Raw genomic sequence first — 20,832 nt, 5'->3', positions numbered from 1 at the left:
GCTTACCGCAAAAGCGAGATTATCTGCCTCTCTATCGCTCTTCTATAATTGTGCGAGAGGCAGATAACAAAATTTCGATTTTCGCGGCAGGCCCACAGCTTAGCCAACATTAAAGTCGTAACAGACTACCACACTGGTGCGGTGGTGCGGTGCGGCGCGCGTATCTATGATGTGTAAGGTGGTCACCGTACGTGCGTTAAGGCCGCGGCGATAAGTTGGAGCGAGAAAGATTAATTTTGATCGCACCAAGGTCGCGGTGTGATGCGGTAGTCTGCTATGTTTATTAAGGCCAGTCCAGGCGGGACATTTTTCGTCCAATCCGATTGAATTAACAATTTAATCAGGTGGTGTGGATGCATTAATAAAATTGAAGAACGTTAGCTCACCAATTCTACTATGACATTGTGTACTTGTTGACGCTAGATGAGATTGACGCCAATTTTTTCTGATCACGTCTGGACCGGCCTTTTTACTTAAAGTGATACAGCGAGCGAGAAACAGATATCTCTTTCTCGCTCTCGCTTATGGGTGCGACGCACCTAAGTCGCGGTGCGGTGCGATAGTGTGTTAAGGCCGTTAAATGACTATTTAGTCTATGGATCAATTGTGACATTTCAATGACAATTGTAATTATGACAAGTGCTACATTTTATAATCTGTGGTTGTATTCCATTGCGCTCGCCGTCGGTAAAAATATCTTATTCCGGCTCGGAAAACTGTAATGTATTGATTTTCCCCGCCTGGTTATATATGAATTGATGGTAATTTACCTTCATCATTGCTTAGTTTATGAATTTATTATAACATGGGTGACAGTGATGATTATTTCGATGGTGTTGGGTTAGTAAGAAATGCATGAATTTTAGTGTTCCTTTATTCGTGTTGGTTTTGTGTGTATTGGATTTGTATATATATGTTGTTTAAGCATAGCTACGATGCTGTTCATGGGAGGCTTATATCTCATTCATTATTAATCTAAGAAGCTAAGTTAACCTTCAATAACATTGTCTCAAGCACCCCTCATCTCATCAAATTTTGCACTTTGTTGGACTATTGTATTATATCTATGTGTTTTTATTAGTGTCCGACCGAAACATGTTTTTTTGCCGAAACCGAAACCGAAACCGAATGTTCGGCTTTGGCTCTAGTTTCGGCCGAAACCGAAACCGAAACCGAAACTTTTGTAGACTTGTTAAAATCGTTGAAAAAATGTCATAAAACCGCTTTTACAAACATATTATGGGGCTGTCAACACCCAATGTCCTTGAAATTGATGTTACTTAAGCAGTTTTTTAAGAAAATTACTAGAGTTAGACCAAGATAATTCTGCAACGATTTTGATAACACATGCAGTGCAAGTGTTACTTTAAACGTCAAAACTTCTATGAAATTATGACGTATAAATAACATTTGCACTAGTAGCACTGCGTATGCTATCAAAATCATTGCAGAATTTTCTTGGTCTAACTCTATTCATTCACCAGTCAAGCTAACATATAGATACAGGGTCAACCAAAAAACCAACCAAACACGCGAGCGCAGCGAGCGCAAAATTTTTTGTTAACAATATCGCAAGGCCGGATACCGATCTTCACCTGGGCCTAAAAGTCCGAAGTGCCCCAGTGAGGCGAACTTTCATGTGAAGTCAAAGCCGTGCTTCAGGCTTCAGGATAAGTAGTTAAGCACAGACTCCAACCAATGTCCATTGTATTAAAAAGCGAGACCGCAGGCCGAGCATGGCGCAGCGAGGCCAAAGGCTAAGCTGAAGTAGAGGACATGTGGAACACAAACCAATGGTAAATTGAGGTAAAAAGTGAGGCTAAGGTCGAGCATTTGTATGAAAAACTGTACTGGGGACACTTATAAGGGTTTTTTCTTCGTTTTAATCAATAGTCAGCTGTTCAGCTTCGCAAAATATTAACTATTGAGAAAATCAACTTTGCGGCACTAGTTGAGCGTAGCCTTTAGCCTCGCTTAAAATTTGCCATTAGAGGTAGATAGAAAAATGACTGAATAAGTGAGTGAATAAGAGCGAAAAAGACATCGTTAGACTCGGGCCGAGCTAATACTCGGCCAACGGCTACGTGCGGCAGTGCTATCTCATTCACTCCGATACAATTAGACAGTGTGCGCGTTATAGGTATTGACAGCCTCTTAAGACTGCGTCGACCGTCCAGTGGCGCTCTCATTAGTCGAATTGTGTTTTATAATAAACCAATTAATTTCTGTACCTATACATGAATCAGTATATGTAGGTATGTATATTGTTGTCCTACTTATTCCCCAACTTTTGGTCTTTGTCCGAAGTACTATTTCGTAAGTTTCGGCCCGGCCGAAAGGTTCGGCCGTTTTTTGGCCGAAACCGAAACTACAGCCGAAACATGACTTTTTGGCCGAAACCGAAACCGAAACCGAACCTTCGGTCGGACACTAGTTTTTATAGATAATATTTTGTCTAACATACATCATTATAATTCACTTTTAATAGTTGAAGTTGCTACTTATATTGTTCATTATATATATGTTCTTTGGGTTATTGCGAGGAATCACTAGTTATAATTACAGGCATTGACGTGTATCTCAGGACGGGCCTAGAGCCTACTAGTTCAGCTGGGTCACTCACGAATTCGCGCCAATCATGCAGTCTAACGCAACTAGTTGTGACCAATTGCGCGCCTGATGCGAACTCACCAACCAGTCGCGTTGTAGCTGTGTCACACCACTGTACTGGCCCCATTCATGCCTCATTCTTGTCCTGAGATATACGTCTATGATTACAGGTAAAAAACTATGGACTAAAGACAACAAGACACTATAATACCATAGTAATAACCCTTCTTTCCGATAGGGCCATGGAGTCTATGCCTGATGCGCCTGAAGTCACATACAACTGGGTTGATGTCACCACTGATTTCTTCAAATATATACAAGGTAATGTAATCATATTTAAGTGGCTTATGGACATGTTTGACTGACATGCTCACTAGAAGAATTTTATTATGTATTTATTTTTCTTCATAAGTTAGGTTCTTTATAACATGAATATAAAAGTAAAATACAAAAACACATAAAAACAATAAAAAATACATATAAACACATTATAAAAAACCTAACCTAGGGTGCCGCCAGCAGCGGGGCAGGGCCCAAGCTACCGGTGGTCAGGACCGCAGAGAGAGGAACCGTCGAACTATTCGCGCCATGTCCAAGATCACGGCCTTCATTATTATTATTATAACATTTAATAGTTTCGTGTTTGAACACATATTAAATCATATTTTATAACAGGGTCTAAAATTCGCGATAGACCCAGCTATAATTATGATTTAATTACATGCTCACTGTCTTTACCTTTACATGTGACGTTCCACGGGAAAAGGTACCTTATGAGGGTTTCTAGTTTCGGAGATATGAAATGTTTTGTAAAGAGGTGAAAAAATGCTCAATTTTTTTTTATTGTGTGATGTGAAACCTTAATGCGTAACGTTTGTTTACCTGTTTTTATTTTTGTTATAAGTTAGTTATAAGCCTAGTAATGTCGTCTCAGAGTTTAGTAGAAAAGGTACCTTATGGAAAAAAGATTGAAAATTCCCAAAAAAACTAGTCAATACGGGAAAAGAAGTTTGGTAGAGAACTGTATTAGCATTCTGCAAAACTAATTTGATAATTTCAGTTCTGGTTGGGGCGCCTCGCAAATATTATAACCGTACATAGACCGACATCACAAATCCAAGTAGACTGCTATTATACCAAAGTTACTCTCGTCAAGTCTTTCTTAACTAGAATAATCTTCATTTGGTTTGGTCGCATGCAGTAAATCAGCCATTGGTTTGCTGAAAAATGCCAATACCCGACGCATTACCTTATGGAATATCTGAGGTCATTGAACCTCAATGCCGCTTATCTTCAATAGCAACCGAAATATATTATTGATAAGAAATAGACGATTTATACCATCTTAACCCCAAAATATTATTAGTTTATCCTAACTGTTCCATCATCATCATGCCTCATCATGTAACTTGACCACAAGGTACCTTTTCATTACATACAAATTATTGGTCTTTTTTAAGATTATTATGATGAAGAACTAATTAAATTTGGGGCAGTTTAATGTAAATTAATATTTTCTATTCATAAAAGATAAACTGTAATATGATTGATATTTTGTAGTGATGTATTATTAGATTTATTTCCATAAGGTACCTTTTCGTAAATGTATGGAGCAAATACTGTTATTGTTATGTAAGTTTAAAGTGGCATAAGGGGTTAAATATAGTATTTAGTTGAGGTTTTAGGATTTATTTCATTTGAATGACAGAATTTCTTTCATATGTGCTCAGAAAAATTGATTGTGTGTCACATTAAAAGTAAAAATATTCAATTTTGTGATTTTATATGAAAAAGTCAGAAAATACATTTTCACCTCTAAATCGGTATTGTTTTTTGCTTAAACTGTCTGTCAGTGTCGTTTTCTAATAGATAAAATTTAAATCTTGAGAGCTCATTGCAATCAATCGTGAAAATGAAATAAAACTTTATTCTCAAGAGATTGGTTAGTATACACATAAATCAGTCGATATCAAAAGTTTCTATTTGCATTACAGAACAAGTCTCAATATTTTTTTAATCTCAGATATATAAGGTATTATTATTTGTAGTCAACTATGTAACTTAATTCAGGAACATAGTTTTTTACGCGGCTAAACTTAAAACTTCTCTATCGTAAAGTTGCTCATTTCACAACATTATTTTCAAAAAATCATATCTCTGTAACTACGCAACCTAGAAGGTTGATCTTTTGTGTTATCGATAGCTTATTTATTGTAGATTACTAGGGTATGCATAACTCCATACCCGCCATAAGGTACCTTTGACCGTGGGACGTCACACATGTCTTTGCAGTATTATTCATGCAGCTACATAAATTGAATTCTGACCAAACTCTGCATCAAATCTCACTAGCAAGTGCTTAAGACTGTTATCAGGTGTCATTACCACAGCCTACACTGTTTGGCGTCTTCCGAACTGCCAGCGTTGCATTTCTATAGTAGCCTGAAGAAAAATTTCAGTTATTGTTAGCGATAGCATACTAATCTAAATTTTTGTTACAGATTTACAACTAGGTGAACTCTTACATGATGGCCACCTGTTTGGCTTGTTTGAAGCCATGTCGGCTATTGAAATGATGGACCCGAAGATGGATGCTGGGATGCTTTGTAACCGAGGCAACCCCAAACCACTCAACTTTCAGCAGGCTGTTCAGGTACTTCATATGTGTTTTTTTTTTTTTTATTGAAATATTTATTATAGCCTTTTTGTCGAGGCAACTAAATGCTGTTTATGCTCTTCCCATCTCCTCACTGATTCACTGTTAAATGTTTTGGGTGTCCACTTGCCAGTCGGCATAGGCCTCCTCCAGTCTTCTCCATTCGTTCCTGTTTCTGACAACCCTGCTCCATGTGGCACCAGCATTCATATGTTTTACTTTTTCATTAAATAATGTTGAGGTCATAATAATTTTCATAGGAACTACCTCTACAGGTCATAAAAAAATTTAGGTTCCAATTTGTTTTTTCTTTGTCCATAAATTATAAATATTGGTGAAACAAATGTGCAGTTTTTTTAATCTATGTTGGGATCAGTTTTAAGTGATATGCATGAGTCATACTTACCTAGTAATTTTGCTCCAGTATCTTTAACTTTAGGGACGAAACACTTTTTTTTGTAGTGTGTATGACCCCTATGATCAAGAAAAAAAAACATTGAAGGTCATTCTGTGTAGCTACTTCTAACTGTCGGCGGCCAATCGTAAGATCAGGCATATCGTGAAATTCCTAGGCATATCGTGAAACGTGAAAATCATTGGCTCGTTCCCTGAACCGACGGAGCCCCGCGTATTTCTGGGCAGTTTGCCCTTCGGGCATCTGAAGCAACCTAACGAACCTATTCTACCTATATATTGGTTTAATGTTACTATGGTCAAAACATTACACAGGAACATTACGATCGGCCGCCGACATAAACAAATTGTTACTTAATATATAATTATTTTGTATACCAATTTGCATGTGTATTCTATGATTTCAGGCAGGGAAACTGAAGATTGACGACCTAGAGCCAAGTGAATTGATTGGCATAATAGATGCAACAATGGCCTGCATTGTCTCATGGTTGGAAGGTCATTCCCTGGCGCAGACTGTCTTCACAAACCTGTATTTGCATCAGCCCCATTCAATAAACAACAGGACTCTAAAGGCTTATTGTATTGCTGTTTATAAGCTGCTGGATTGTATAAGAGATTGTATTAACAAGTAAGTATATACATAAGTAAGTAGTACATTCTGTACTTATTGTTAATCATTAGTTTACATTATTTATGTAAAATAAGAACAACACACCTTACTTGAAACTATGCAAATTTGTCATTGAATTGGTGAATCTTTGGTTGGAAGATGAATACATATAAGATATTTTAGTTTCATATATAAATTGTATCCTGAAATAGGGTAACTTAATTCAAATCAAATAGTGCCCATTTGTGGCTTTTCATTAGAGAAGGGTCCATGCACATGAAAGACACATTTAATTGTCCAAGTGAGGGCCAAACGCAATATTTTGCTGTTCTCTACAGGTTGCATTGCTCACAATCTCAACCGATTCTCTTGATATTTTGTGAGTAGGTTTGATGTCTAGTAATGTACTGTAGAAGCTGTAATTCTTAAATTTTTCAGAGCCCAAGTGTTTGAAGAAGAGGACTTCCAACCAATGGGCTATGGTTATCGTCTGGGCTCGAACCCGCAGACTGGCAACACTTTTGATCCCAACTTGGAGGTGCCGGAGCAGAAATGTATTGCCATGCTCCGAGAACAGGAGGAGGAGCTTAATAAGAAGGCTAGAGCTTCTGGTGAGGAGGTGAGTTCTAATTTCCTATTAATTATGAAGTGATTTTTACTACATTCTTCTTTTTAAGAGCCATGCTCTTCTCGGTGGAGCAATCTCCAACTCGTCTAGTCCACAGACAACTCCTTAACCTTCTGGTATGACACAAACTTTTATTTGGTTGAAATATTGCTTTCTCGGTCTTCCTCTTCTTCTCTTTCCCTCTATTTTTCCTTCTATGATGTTCTTAAGGAAGGTCGTGTTGTAGCAGATGTCTAATTAGTACTCCTCTTCTATTGTCTTTATTATATTTCTTTCCTCTTTAATCCTATCTAAAACTCTAACATTTGATATTTTTTTCTGTCCAACTATTAGTTAAATCCCTTCCATTCTCCACCAACACCACATTTCGTAGTTCCAATCTTTCTACATCTCTTCATCTAAATACTAGAATACATTTTAGAATATGATTTAAGTTTGATTTACACTACAGAATAAAGAAAATAAAATATACTAGGTGTCCACACTCATCCGAAATGAAAGAAAACCCACATTTCCAGGACAACGTGTGGACCGCGCTAGCCGCTCGCATCCGCTTCACCAGGATGTTCTACCAGGCCCTTCTCCTGATCACCAAGAAGGACCCTCAGTCTGGTGCCGACTGCGTGGCCCTGCTCAATGGCTGCTCCGAGATGATGAAGGTCATCATCAAGACGGCTGGGCTGGGGACTCAGCCTGCAGAGAATTGTGAGTTTTAACCAAGAAAAACTGGTGGTGGTGTGGTTCGATTCGAAGTTATATGTATAATGTGTTACGTGGCACGGACTCTTGGGTCCGACTTTGTCTTTCTTTTGTGTTTTCATTACTATTATACAGTTGGTGCCATAAAGACATTTGGTCCTTATATAAAACATTCTTGGTTATGAATATAATAAAAAAATATACCTACACATTACACAAGCCTATTGGTTTAGATATAATCTTTTACTCAGAAGGCTTTTTTAAGGTTTAAATAGACGCTATTTTTGGATTTAAATAGACGCTATTATAAAATTTATATCATTTCTGAAAATGTCATAACCGGACATAGACCAAAAATATAGATCGTGTCATGCACGATGACGCGCAGATTTGTCAAATCTAACCTTTAATAGCATGGCAATACGAGCCAAAGCACGCGTCTTCGTGAATGAAACAATCTATATTAATCTATAATGCCCTTCATAAATATTAATTCGTGGTTTACTCTTTAAATCTTAATTTCATCATCTTTATTTGCGGTCTACTTCTGTTGACGATTAAATGTCCGACTTTTAAGTTAGTTGACTCCATAAGTTCCATAACTCAGCAAGAATAGGGGTTAATTATCATCATTCGCTTGCCCTTATCCCATTTATTTGGAGTCAGCGCAGCATGTCTTTTTCTTCCATACCTCTCTCTCGCCCGTTATCTCACCATTCACTTGCGTTCGTTTCATATCATCTCTCACACAGTCCATCCACCTTTTTATCGGTTTTCCTCTCCCGTTAGTTCCCTCCACATTCATTCGCAATAATAATAGTGGATAATTATATTAATTATATTGCCTCTTTCCAGCGGACTCTCCGAACCCGATGGGGTTCGAGCCCATGATAAACCAGCGTTTGCTCCCGCCCACGTTCCCGCGCTACACTCGCATCAAGCCGCGGGCCGAGGCCTTGGCTTACTGCGACGAGCTCGTGTCGAGGCTGCGCCGCGCCTGGAAGATCACCTCCTGTACTAACTTCCACACGGCACTGGTATGTATGTGCACCTCGCTTTACTCAGCCAAATGCAAGTAATTGATCCATCTACTACTGAATTAAGAACGTGTTAAATCCCTATTACGCGAGCGGCGAGACGAGAACCACACAACCTCGAGAAAAACATAATGATTGGTCGTGTCGAGGGAACAAGAAGTAGAGGCAGAGCTCCAACTCGCTGGACGGATCCTCTCCTGGAGGCAATTAATAGTGGCACTGATATGTATTGACGCTGTACCTGCATGCTTCAGTAATAAACCAGTCATTGGTCCGAACGGTTGTTTTACTAAATACCTCACTGGCGACGACGCGACTCTTATCTCGGTTCTTTGCCTAATTTCGACTACAAATCCGGAGAATGGTCTATTTTTAAAGGCAAATTAACTCAGTTTTTCAAAGTAAATGCTAATAGTATTACAGCCGATAACAAATGTGCAGTGTTAATAACGCATCTTTCGGACGATTCGTATCGCTTGGCACGTAATCTCGTGTACCCTCGTGATTTAGAAGTGCATACGTATGACGAACTTATTGCTGTTTTAGATAAACATTTTAAAATTAAAAAGTGTTCGTTTGCTAATAAGGCGAAGTTCTACAGTGCGACGAAGAAACCAGACGAGTCTTTAGGAGACTGGGCGGCGCGGCTACGCGGGTTGGCAAGTCATTGCGACCTGGGCAACGCCCTGGAGACGGTGCTGACGGACCGTTTCGTCCTCGGTCTGGGTTCTGGCCCCGAGCGCGATAAGTTGTTTGAACAAGACGCGGCGACCCTTACGTTCGTCAAGGCGCTGGAGGTCGCGGAGCAAGCGGCTAGTGCTAGGCAAGCCCAGGTGGTGGTAGGCGAGAACGGCAGTATCGGCAACGCGCCGATAAAGGAGGAGCCGGTTTTCCGTGCGGCGAGCGCGGCGATCCCTGGGCGCGGCGGCGCCCGTGGTCGCGCCAGCCGCGGTGGCGGAGCTGGTGCCGGTCGTGTTACGGATATCGCATCGGGTTCCAAATGGCATGAACGTGATGACGTCAATAGGTGTAATATTTGCGGTATGAAGAACCACAGTGCGGAAACGTGTCGTTATAAAGGTTATAAGTGCGGCAAGTGCGGTGTTAAGGGACACTTAAAGAAAGTATGCAAACTAAGATTTCACAATATCCAGGCACAGGAAGGAGAATCGGAAACTTCTTGCGAGGACTGTGAGGAGTGTGCGCTATACAATTTAAGGTATGAACATTACGATCCCATTATTTTAACTGTATTAATCAACGGTGACAAATTTTATATGGAACTAGACTCGGGTTCGGGTATAAGTGTGATTTCCGATAAATGTTATAAACAATATTTTTCTCATATTCAGTTACATAAGTGTAACATTAAGTTATGTGTTTATAACGGGCATAAAATGACGCCAATGGGTGTATTGTTAGTAAATGCTGAGTACAATTCAATTAAAGACGTCCTTAAGATATATGTGATACCTAAAGGAGGTCCACCCTTAATTGGTCGTGATTTTATGACTAAATTCGGCATTAAAGTTACTACTGAGGAATATTATAATAATAATAGTATAGCCACTGACCATTACGCCGGGGAGGTTCAACAATTATTACATTCTTATGCCGATTTGTTCAGCGAGGGATTGGGAAAATTTAATAAATTTAAAATCTCACTTCGCCTTAAAGAAAATGTTGTACCAGTTTTTTTTAAACCCCGACCAGTCCCCTTTGCCCTTAAGCACAGAGTCGATGAGGAACTCGAACGCCTTGTTGGTTTAGGTATATTAGTACCAGTGAACTTTTCGAAGTACGCGACTCCAATTGTTCCGGTTTTGAAGGAGAACGGGAAAATTAAAATTGCAGGCGATTATTCGGTAACGCTAAACAAAGACTTGGTTATTGACAAATACCCTATGCCGCGTATAGAAGAAGTGTTCGCGAAATTAGGAGGCGGCGAACGTTATACAAAACTAGATTTGAGCAATGCGTATAACTAATTCGTATTGAGTGACGAGTCCCGGGAGCTCACTACCATCAGCACCACGCGAGGGTTGTTCCAATACACCAGGCTCGTATATGGTCTGGCCAATGCGCCGGCTATATTTCAGAGAACAATGGAGACCCTGCTGGTAGGAATAGACGGAGTGAGCATCTGGCTGGATGACGTGTGTATCACAGGGCCGGATAAGGCGACTCATTTGGAAAGGTTGCGTGAAGTTTTGTTTCGAATTAAAGACGCCGGTTTAAAATTACAAAAAGATAAGTGCGAGTTTTTTAAATCGAGCGTCACATATTTAGGTTACGTCATTGACAAAAACGGCCTTCGAACATGTCCAAAAAAGATTGAGGCAATAGTTAATGCCCCTCGCCCAAATAATGTTCTGGATGTTAAGCGGTTTTTAGGGTTTATTAATTATTATCGGAAGTTTATACCGCGCGCCTCGAGTGTACTTAATCCGTTGCACGAGTTACTTAAGGTCGATGCTATGTGGAGATGGGGCCCCGAGCAAGAGGAGGCATTCATCGCGATTAAACGTGAAATGGCTTCAGGCCGGGTTCTAACTCATTTTGATCCGGAAGCGCGACTGGTTTTGAGTGTTGACGCGGGACCTACCGGTCTGGGTGCCGTGATATCGCTTGGGCCGGAAGGTCACGAGCGACCCCTGGCTTTCGCCTCCCGGGCACTTACGCCCAGCGAGAAAAACTACAGCCAAGTGCACAAGGAAGCCGCAGCCATAGTGTACGGAGTGAAACATTTCCACCAGTACCTTTACGGGCGAAGTGAACCATTTGTACTCAAAACTGACCATCGACCCCTACTTGCCATATTTGGCAAGAAAAATGGCATATCCGTTATGGCTGCCTCCCGTTTGCAACGGTACGCTATTTACTTATCAGCCTACAACTACGTCATTAGTTACATTACTAGTGAAAAAAATGTTGTAGCGGACTATTTCTCTAGGGCACCGCCGAAAGTAGTAAATCCGTCTGAGTTAAACATTGACGAAGGTAGTTCGTATTTAAACTTTTTAGACGAGCAAACCTTGCCAATATCTTTTGAAGATATTAGGGCGGCGACGGCCTTAGACAAGACAATGAAAATTGTTATGAAGTACATTAAAAACGGGTGGCCGCGTAAAATTAAATGTAAGAATATTCAACCATATTTTAGATGTAAAACTGATTTAGAAGTCGAAAAGGGTTGTATTTTACGCGGTCATCGAATAGTTGTCCCTCCGGCTCATAGAGCACGCGTGTTAGAGGAATTGCATAGGGGACACTTAGGGATCGTAAAAACTAAGAGTATTGCGCGCGGTAAGCTTTGGTGGCCAGGTTTGGACTCCGATATAGAACGCATTGTGCAAAATTGCACCGTATGCAGTAAACTGCGGACCGCCCCACCCCGCTCGCCCCTCCCGTGGCCTAGCGCGCGCGCATGTTGGGAACGTCTTCACATTGACTACGTGCAGGTTGGGCAAAGGATGTACTTGGTCGTGGTAGATGCATTCAGCAAATGGTTGGAGTGTCTACATATGAGTAAAGATGTTTCGTCAAAATCCCTAATTGTAAAATTAAAATATCTATTTTCTACATTCGGCTTACCCAAAACTATAGTGTCAGATAATGACCCAAAAATAAATAGTGAATTATTTAGACATTTTTGTGCAGTTAACGGAATAAAATATTTAAACTCACCAATTTACCATCCCTGCAGTAATGGTCAGGCCGAAATATGTGCTAAGATTTCAAAAAAAATGATAAAATGTATTCAAAGTTGCGATGATAAAATGTCAACGGAGGCTATTAATGAGCGATTGTTAAGTTTTCTATTTGAATATCGCAACAGTGTCCATTGTAGCACTAACGAAACACCTGCAAAACTTATGTTCGGTAGGGATTTACGTAGTAAACTCGATTTAATGTTACCTAGCAAAGAAACCGATAGTAATAAAGTGCACGTTGGTTTAGCAGGTGCGCGTAAGTTTGATGTGGGCCAAGTTGTTTTAGTTCGATGTTTTGTTGCTCAAAAGCCTGTATGGCGAGTGGGAACAATAATAAATAAAGTTGGAAATAGGATGTTTACTGTAGACGTTAGAGGTATCGGTAAATGTATACGTCACGTCGATCAGCTGTTGCGATATTCAGGTGGGTCGCTTGCTGATAAGATTGATAATGCTGCGCAAGCAAACGACTCGCCGCCGCCGCCCGCGCCCGCGCCCGCGCCTTCCCCGCGCCCTTTGACCTTTTCGCCCGCTCCGGCTCAGGCGCCGACGGCACAGGCGTTGCAACCCTCACCCCCGCGCTCACCTATGTTATTGTCGAGGCCGGACGCAATTGAAAATATTGATCAAGAGATTAACGAACCACAAGATATTGCATCCGACAACGACTTTTATGAGTGTGATGATAATAATGTGGAGGGAGAGGAAACGGATCGACCGGTGCCAGAATTAGAAACGCTAAGCTCTGTACCCGCGAGCCCTGCAGCGCCCGCGTCCCCCGCGGCCCCCGCGGACTCGCAACTGCTGCGCCCGCGAGCGCAGCAGCAGCACCTGGCTCAGAACGAGCAGACTGATAACCAGTCGGATCCGGTTCCGCGCCGATGTAATTTAAGGCCTAGAACTAAAAGGGTTAATTATAAATAATAATGAAGTATAATATTTTATTATATTTCTTGAAGATACCTATACCTAAAATATTGTCTGTTTTGTTGTCAGGTTCCCAGAATAATGTGGGAGGAGTGATATGTATTGACGCTGTACCTGCATGCTTCAGTAATAAACCAGTCATTGGTCCGAACGGTTGTTTTACTAAATACCTCAGGCACACAGTCCGCACTTCATCAGGCTCAGAACAGAGCAGCCTGGAAAATTCTTACAGATAGAGCTACTCGTACTTATTGGTGGTCACGACCCTCAGCTGTGAGGATAACGACGAAGAAGAAATCCCTATTTAACTTTCCGCCACACATATTCACTACTGAACATAGGCCTTCCCAATCGATCACCACTAGGGTTTCTGGTTTCTCGGCCTTTTTTATTTCTCGAGGCACGGGAATTCTCGACCAGAATTTCTCGAGTTTCTCGAGTATCTCGAGAAATTTTTAAAGTTTCAAAAAACACCTTGTTATTTTCAATTGTTTGCTTTACTACAAATCAGACTCATAGGTGTCGTAGGTGAGATCAAATCAAACAAATGGAAAGTTTGTAGTTACCATAAATTGCACTTAATAATCGAAATTCAACAACAAAAAAACTAAAGGTGCATGCGTGCCGGCGATGTGATATGCTATAGTGTATTTCTTTAGGTATTTCTCAAAATTTAAACAAATCACAATAAGGTATTTTATCATCAAGTTTTTCTAAGTAATATGAATACTTACATTAGGTACTCAACGTAACAATGAAGCTGCTAATATTGTGCTATTTTGCTAATAAGAATATATCGGGATGATTTGATTTATCAATAGTAATTTAGTTTAGCAATATTTGTTATTACAAGGCCCTATAATTCGTTTTTTTGTATTAGAAAAAAGATAAGCGATCTTGTCGTGTCTTTTTAATGAAAAACACTTTTGATAAATAAGTCACGGCAAATATGTAACATTAGCATATATACGATCATTATGTTGTTTTGCTTTCATAAGTAAAAGTTACTAATTGTTTTAAGCGTTTTTCAGTAAAAAGACTAGTCAAGATTGTTGACCTTTTTTCTAATACTAAAAATACACTTGATTATAGTCACAACACGTCTTTATGCGCGTGTTTTGTGGTTACTTATCACAAGAGATTTATTTCTCGAGTTCTCGAGGTATTGAGATTTTTTTTCCCGTCTCGACGAAGGACAAATTTCTCGAGATTTCTCGCCTCGAGAATTCTCGAGCAGAAACCCTAATCACCACAAAGTGCGCTCCTGCGTAACTCGCATCCAACGGCTTTTAATAACTCTTACAAGATTGGCCGGCCATCTTTTCAAGGTCTTTAATACCCCAACCATTTTCCTTCATGTCCCAATTCTTTCTTCATCCATTGCCACTTTAAGTGTCCACATATCGAAAACTATCACGCAATTTGTATATACTTTGACAAGTCAACTTTCTCGGTAGAAAAAGGCGCGATACTCAAAATTTGTATGAGACATCTATTCTTCGCGCCTACATTTTTCAAATTTTACGGGTTTTTTCTACTGACAAAGATGGCTTCTTTTATCCGACAGGACTTCTTCATGGAGTTCAGCCGGCAGCGCGCCTGCATTCTCTCCCGCTCGGCCCTACAGCTGCTGTACCTCAGCCCGTCCCCCGCCAGCACGGCCAGCATGGCACAGAGCGCCATGAACGCGCCGCCCGGACAGCCGAGACCGCCGCACGCCTTCGTCGAGATACTGCGAGAGTCTGTTCGAAGCTTCGTCAATCCACCGGCGTTGACGCCCAAGTCACCTATACCTACACCGCAGGTATTTATGACTAATGTTTTTATGCGGAGGACCAATAAAATATGGCCTAGAGCGCCATGAATGTGCCGCCCGGACAACCAGGACTGCCACACGCCTTCGTCGAGATACTGCGAGTCTGTTCGAAGCTTCGTCAATCCACCGGCGTTGACGCCCAAGTCACCTATACCTACACCGCAGGTATTTACGACTATTGTTTTTTTATTTTACACATACATATTTTTTTAGCTTAGCAGGGCAGTAAGTCACCTACGCTGTGGACACAAAGGATGAAAACGTGAATTTTCTTTATGTAGGGATTTCTGAATACCAATTTCTTAATTGTTTTTTTTGCAGGCACGCGAATTCGTCGAGAACTTCCTCGCTCGCTGCGTTCGTCCGTTCGCAGTGTTACTGCAAGTCTGCGGACATAATCGTGCGCGCCAGCGAGACAAGTTGGCCCTCTTGTTAGATGAATTCGCAGCGTTGCAAGAGGAGGTTAGTATCAGAGTAACTCAACTCTATCACTTGGGCAAAAATCACCCTGACTTCCTGATATAGCGTTAATTTATTTACGTCGCAACCAAACTTTGCGTCTGTTAAAAGGGGGCTTCTGACGGGGCACACACGTAACATAAGATAAAGAATCAGTTGCGAATAATATTTTTTATGACTCTTATGTATGTCAATGACGAATATTTCTTGATTAGCCTTTATAATAATAGATCTACTTGACCGCCACGACAATTTGATATACTCAAATTTAGTAGTTGTTTCAAGTTTAGTAGCATTCAATGTTAGTATGTCTCGCAACAGTTTAAATTCGAATTTGATATAACTGGTATTAGAACTTCTCATTTCATTGAGCCTTTCAATTTATACTATAATCTCGGTCGGCTAAGTGGCGGTCAAAGGGTTAACAACTAATTATAATAAAAGTCTTGATGCAAATGAGTAAATTGCAGGCAGAAAGCGTGGACGCAGTAGTGAGCGGAGCGGCCGGCACGGCGCCGCGGGCGTGCTTCGGCACGTGGCTGTTATACCACGTGCTGCGCGTCATGATCGCCTACCTGCTGTCCGGGCTCGAGCTGGAGCTCTACAGCGTCCACGAGTACCACTACATATTCTGGTGAGTCAGTGACCAATGACGCAGTAGTGATGCTGCGGCACGTGGCTGTTATACCACGTGCTGCGCGTCATGATCGCCTACCTGCTGTCCGGGCTCGAGCTGGAGCTCTACAGCGTCCACGAGTACCACTACATATTCTGGTGAGTCAGTGACCAATGACGCAGTAGTGATGCTGCGGCACGTGGCTGTTATACCACGTGCTGCGCGTCATGATCGCCTACCTGCTGTCCGGGCTCGAGCTGGAGCTCTACAGCGTCCACGAGTACCACTACATATTCTGGTGAGTCAGTGACCAATGACGCAGTACCGATACTTTGGCACGTGGCTCTTATACCATGTGCTGCGCGTCATGTTCGCCTACCTGCTGTCCGGGCTCGAGCTGGAGCTCTACAGCGTCCACGAGTACCACTACATATTCTGGTGAGTCTTGTGACCAATGACGCAGTAGTGATGCTTCGGCACATTATTAAAGTCAATTAAGTTAAAAATACATTATTAAAGTCACTTAAATTTTTGACGACCGGTCTGGTCTAGTGGGTAGTGACCCTGCCTGTGAAGCCGATGTTCCTGCGTTCGAATCTCAGTAAGGGCATTTATTTATGTGATGACACAGATATTTGTTCCTGAGTCATGGTTGTTTTCTATGTATTTAAGTACATATTTATATAATATTATACAGGATGGAAAGATAAGTCGGGCCCTGGAGGGAAACTACCTTAAACCCTTAAGCTGGCTCATTTTACTTAAAGGAGACATTCCTTTATTTTTAAAAAGAAACAAAACTGCATTCAAAATATTTTTCTTTTTTTCTGCAATTTGGCTTGTGTAAAAAAATCTTGAGTACTAAATATTAGATTTTATGGATATTTTGTACGACAAACGAGTGTAAGACCTAATGTTTCCTGGAGAAATGTTATCATTAACATTAACTGTATCGACTAGTAGAATAAAATTGCGAGTTTTTATTTTTTGGAATTTTTAGTCGGTGTGAGTCGCGGGCGAGGCAAGCGAGTTTTAGAAAATCTTTGAACGCAGTTTTGTTTCTTTTTAAAAATAAAGGAATGTGTCCTTTAAGTAAAATGAGCCAGCTTAAGGATTTAAGGTAGTTTCCCACCAGGGCCCGACTTATCTTTTCACACTGTATATATCATTGTCTTGTCTGAGTACCCACAACAAGCCTTCTTGAGCTTACTATGGGACTTAGTCAATCTGTGTAAGAATGTCCTATAATATTTATTTATTATCTATTTATTTATTTATCGAACGAGCGAGCGAAGCGAACGAAGTTCTTACATTTAACTTTGAACACGCGGCTGGCTATCGGCACGTCCCGGCATTTCGATGTTTTTAAGCTGAACTGTCAGAAGATAGTTTGATACTCAATAACTAAAGTAAATTTGTTCTAATTTAAATGAAATTGGGTAAACATGTAGTCGAGGGCATTATATTTTAGTCATTAAATTATGAGCAGGCTCGATCAAGAGGTTATTGAGCTAGAAGAGCTTAGAAGGCCAAAAAGCTGTTTATGAGGGGGCTTGCTATTCTGGTCATTTTATTTGCAAGAAAGTATGGTCGAGTTTGGTATCAAATGAAAGTGCTCGGCTTACACTTTTATAATATCGTTTTTAAATTTACCATTTTAAAATAATTAGCAAGATAAAAATAAACATAATATAGGTATTTGACATTTGACAGGAAATATTTCGGCTTAACACAGATACAGTTTATTTTAATCTATATGGTGACTTAAATCTATCAGTTAAGGGCTCCACAGACCTTGCAATAAATCCACGCGATTTTTGATACATTATTTTCTACTATTTTATGTCGCAATATACGAGTAAGTAGGTGCAACAAAATCGCTCTATATAATTTTTGCCAAACGCGAGTTTTCAGTTCGGGGCGAACTACTAGTTTATTAAATGCTAAAAACTTTTGCATGGTATCTGCAGTAATTTTTCTGCCGAAACGATTAAACAGACAATCCTATAGAGCAGCGGTCGGCAACCTTTTTTGCGTAGTTTTAGTAGCGTAGTTAACGATGAGTAAGTTGACGCGGGCCGCACTTTGTTAATATTTATGACTTTATCAGACATTGTCGTTTCTCAATATTACATATCCAGAGAGGCTCGCAGGCCGCAAGTGACAGTTTCACGAGCCGCATGCGGCCCGCGGGCCGCAGGTTGCCGACCGCCGCTATAGAGTCACATATAAGTATGTACTATGAAAAAATCTCCAATGACATGTTCCCTTTCAGGTACCTGTACGAGTTCCTGTACGGCTGGCTGGTGTCGGCGCTGGGCCGCGCGGAGGGGCTGGCGGGGGAGGGGGGGCGGCGCGACGCGAGGAAGGGCGCGCGCAAGAAGAAGAGGAGCCGGCCCTACGCCAGGGAGGCGCTCATGTGCCAGGTCATGCAGAACATGTGCGGGGGATATTATAAGGTTAATGCCTGCTTTACAAAAGTCCTGACCTAAACTACTTCTTTACTACTGTCAATGTGGATACTTCTTTTAAGTCCTGAAAACAAATCTGCTATGTAATATTTCCTAATGTACGATTTCCACCGACCAGCTGGAGGCAGGCCGCGCCAGAGCGAAGTTTCAATATGCCTATACATTATGTTTGGCAGAAGCGATGGCGTCCGTCCGGAGCCGGTCGCGTCCGCGTACAGGCGACAGGCCGCACAGAATGTCAAATGCGCGCTGACTCCGCCCGTTCGGGAATCGTACTTAAGTCGCCTAGCTTCTGCGTCAGATTCCTCAATTTATCTTTTTTCCACAGGCTTTGGTAGCGTTCAAACTGCAAGGCAAGATCCGGCAGCCCCAGTCACAGTTCGACAACGAAGCCGTGCGTTACAAGCACCGCTTCGCACCATTGTCCGTACTCACTCCACCGCAAGTCCACTACCACGAGTTCACGGAGATGACGCAGCCTGCACAGTAAGTTGCTACAAGTCTAAAGTAGTTATAGAAATCTCAGCGTAATTATGGTGGTTTCGACCAGGTTTGAACCCACGATTTTAAACCATCACAGACATATGAAAGGTTAATAATTTGTCTTTTTTTGTTTCAGATACGAAAATCCTGTGATACTATATTTAGGAGGATGCAAACACTTTCAGCAAGCTAGATCGCTTTTAGAAACTATCACAACTCCAGATCAAGAGGTAAGCTTGTTTAACCTCGCTCGATATTGTATTTTATTGGTTTGCTTATAAGTCTATTGTAAAAATACGACAAATGAGACACATACATAATTTCACATTAGAATAATCATTATTTTTTTTATGAAATTATGTGGTTGAGTTCGGGTATACATGTAAACTTATTTAGTCAATTAGGCTCTGTTCCCAAGACTGTAGCCCAAACCCTCTCATGTTTGAGAGGAGGCCTGTGCCCAGCAGTGGGACGTATATAGGCAAAATTATTTATTTAGTTAGACTCGTCATTGCTTTAAAGGACATGTACCCGTAGAATTATATTTTTTTATTAGGTATTGCGATATTTGAGAACTACATCATGATCGTAAAAAAAATCTCTCAAATTGTAATTGAAATAGCTTGAATTACAATATTACACAGTATAAATTGTGTAATGTGGTGAAACAAGCATAAATGTAATTTACAATAAGTTATTTTTGCTTATTATTTATTGTATGTAGACAGATTTGACTAAGATTAAATGAAAATAATTCTAGCTTGTGTATTCCGATAAATTTACCCAGTAAAGAATTTCGTTTATATTTGTTACAGATAACCGATCTTCTAAAAGTAGCAAAAACAAATTTCGTAGTATTAAAGCTGCTAGCCGGCGGTCACAAGCGGGACTCGACTACGCCGCCAGAGTTCGACTTCACTGTACATAGACATTTTCCCATTATCAAACTTGTATAATAAATAGATCTTTATAATATAGACAGACTATTGAACAACACTCTTGCCCAGTGTATATCACTAAATGTACCCTAAGGGCTCATTTAGACGATGCGAGAACTCGCATGTGAGTTTCATTACATTGCGGGTTTTGATCGGTCGGTTGGATTGGACGTAACCAACAATCCGCAATGTAACTAAAATCGCATGCGAGTTCGCCCGCCGTCTAAATCAGCCCTAACTGAGTAGGTACTTAAAGGTCATAAGGATTATGACTTATGAGCACGTAATGTCTTTATTCAGACTTTCTGCCGTTTAAGTTTATTTTATTAACTCTTGTTTTTTCGATATGTATTCCCTTTTACCGGTTCGTTAATACAATAAAACATATCCACCGGTAATAATACCTTTATCCAATATTTTGAGGTCTATTTCTTAGATTAGAAGTTTTATTATTTGAGCAAAATGCGAAAAGGGTTTAATGTTTACTAAAATACGCCTGCCATCATGTAAGATTAGACCAAATGTTTGATCGTGATATATTTTGATATAGTTATTCGAATATCCAAGAATTATGTTAAATTTTAAGTATCACAAATCACTACTAATGGCATTAAACTAATTTTGTGTTTAACTTTTTACTCGTAATTGCTGAATTAAAAATTACTGGTAAAAATTAAGACGAAACAGGAGTTGAGTTTTAAATATTTTAGGTAAATATACCCGTCTCGCTAACGGAAGCGACACCTAAAAGT

General features: G+C 40.5%; 2 protein-coding genes across 2 annotated transcripts; both read left to right on the top strand.

Moving 5' to 3' along the window:
• Nucleotides 1-669: 669 nt before the first annotated feature.
• Nucleotides 670-20,242, top strand: LOC134790024 (N-alpha-acetyltransferase 35, NatC auxiliary subunit). The gene is made up of 14 exons (XM_063760770.1): nucleotides 670-840; nucleotides 2,849-2,931; nucleotides 5,112-5,263; nucleotides 6,088-6,311; nucleotides 6,732-6,912; nucleotides 7,440-7,626; nucleotides 8,476-8,657; nucleotides 14,865-15,101; nucleotides 15,435-15,575; nucleotides 16,043-16,206; nucleotides 18,464-18,647; nucleotides 18,988-19,145; nucleotides 19,279-19,372; nucleotides 19,958-20,242. The coding sequence occupies exons 1-14, from the start codon at nucleotides 806-808 to the stop codon at nucleotides 20,096-20,098; spliced, it is 2,163 nt and encodes a 720-aa protein (XP_063616840.1). The 5' UTR covers nucleotides 670-805; the 3' UTR covers nucleotides 20,099-20,242.
• Nucleotides 8,951-13,466, top strand: LOC134789593 (uncharacterized protein K02A2.6-like; the record flags this gene model as incomplete). The annotated part of the gene is made up of 1 exon (XM_063760162.1): nucleotides 8,951-13,466. A coding segment is annotated over one exon (1,695 nt), but the record flags the coding sequence as incomplete, so codon positions are not given.
• Nucleotides 20,243-20,832: the final 590 nt, after the last annotated feature.

This window comes from Cydia splendana, chromosome 4, assembly GCF_910591565.1.
Source record: "Cydia splendana chromosome 4, ilCydSple1.2, whole genome shotgun sequence".
Classification (NCBI taxonomy): domain Eukaryota; kingdom Metazoa; phylum Arthropoda; class Insecta; order Lepidoptera; family Tortricidae; genus Cydia; species Cydia splendana.
Note: the sequence above shows the minus strand (reverse complement) of the source record. Positions and strands in the feature narration are given on the sequence as shown.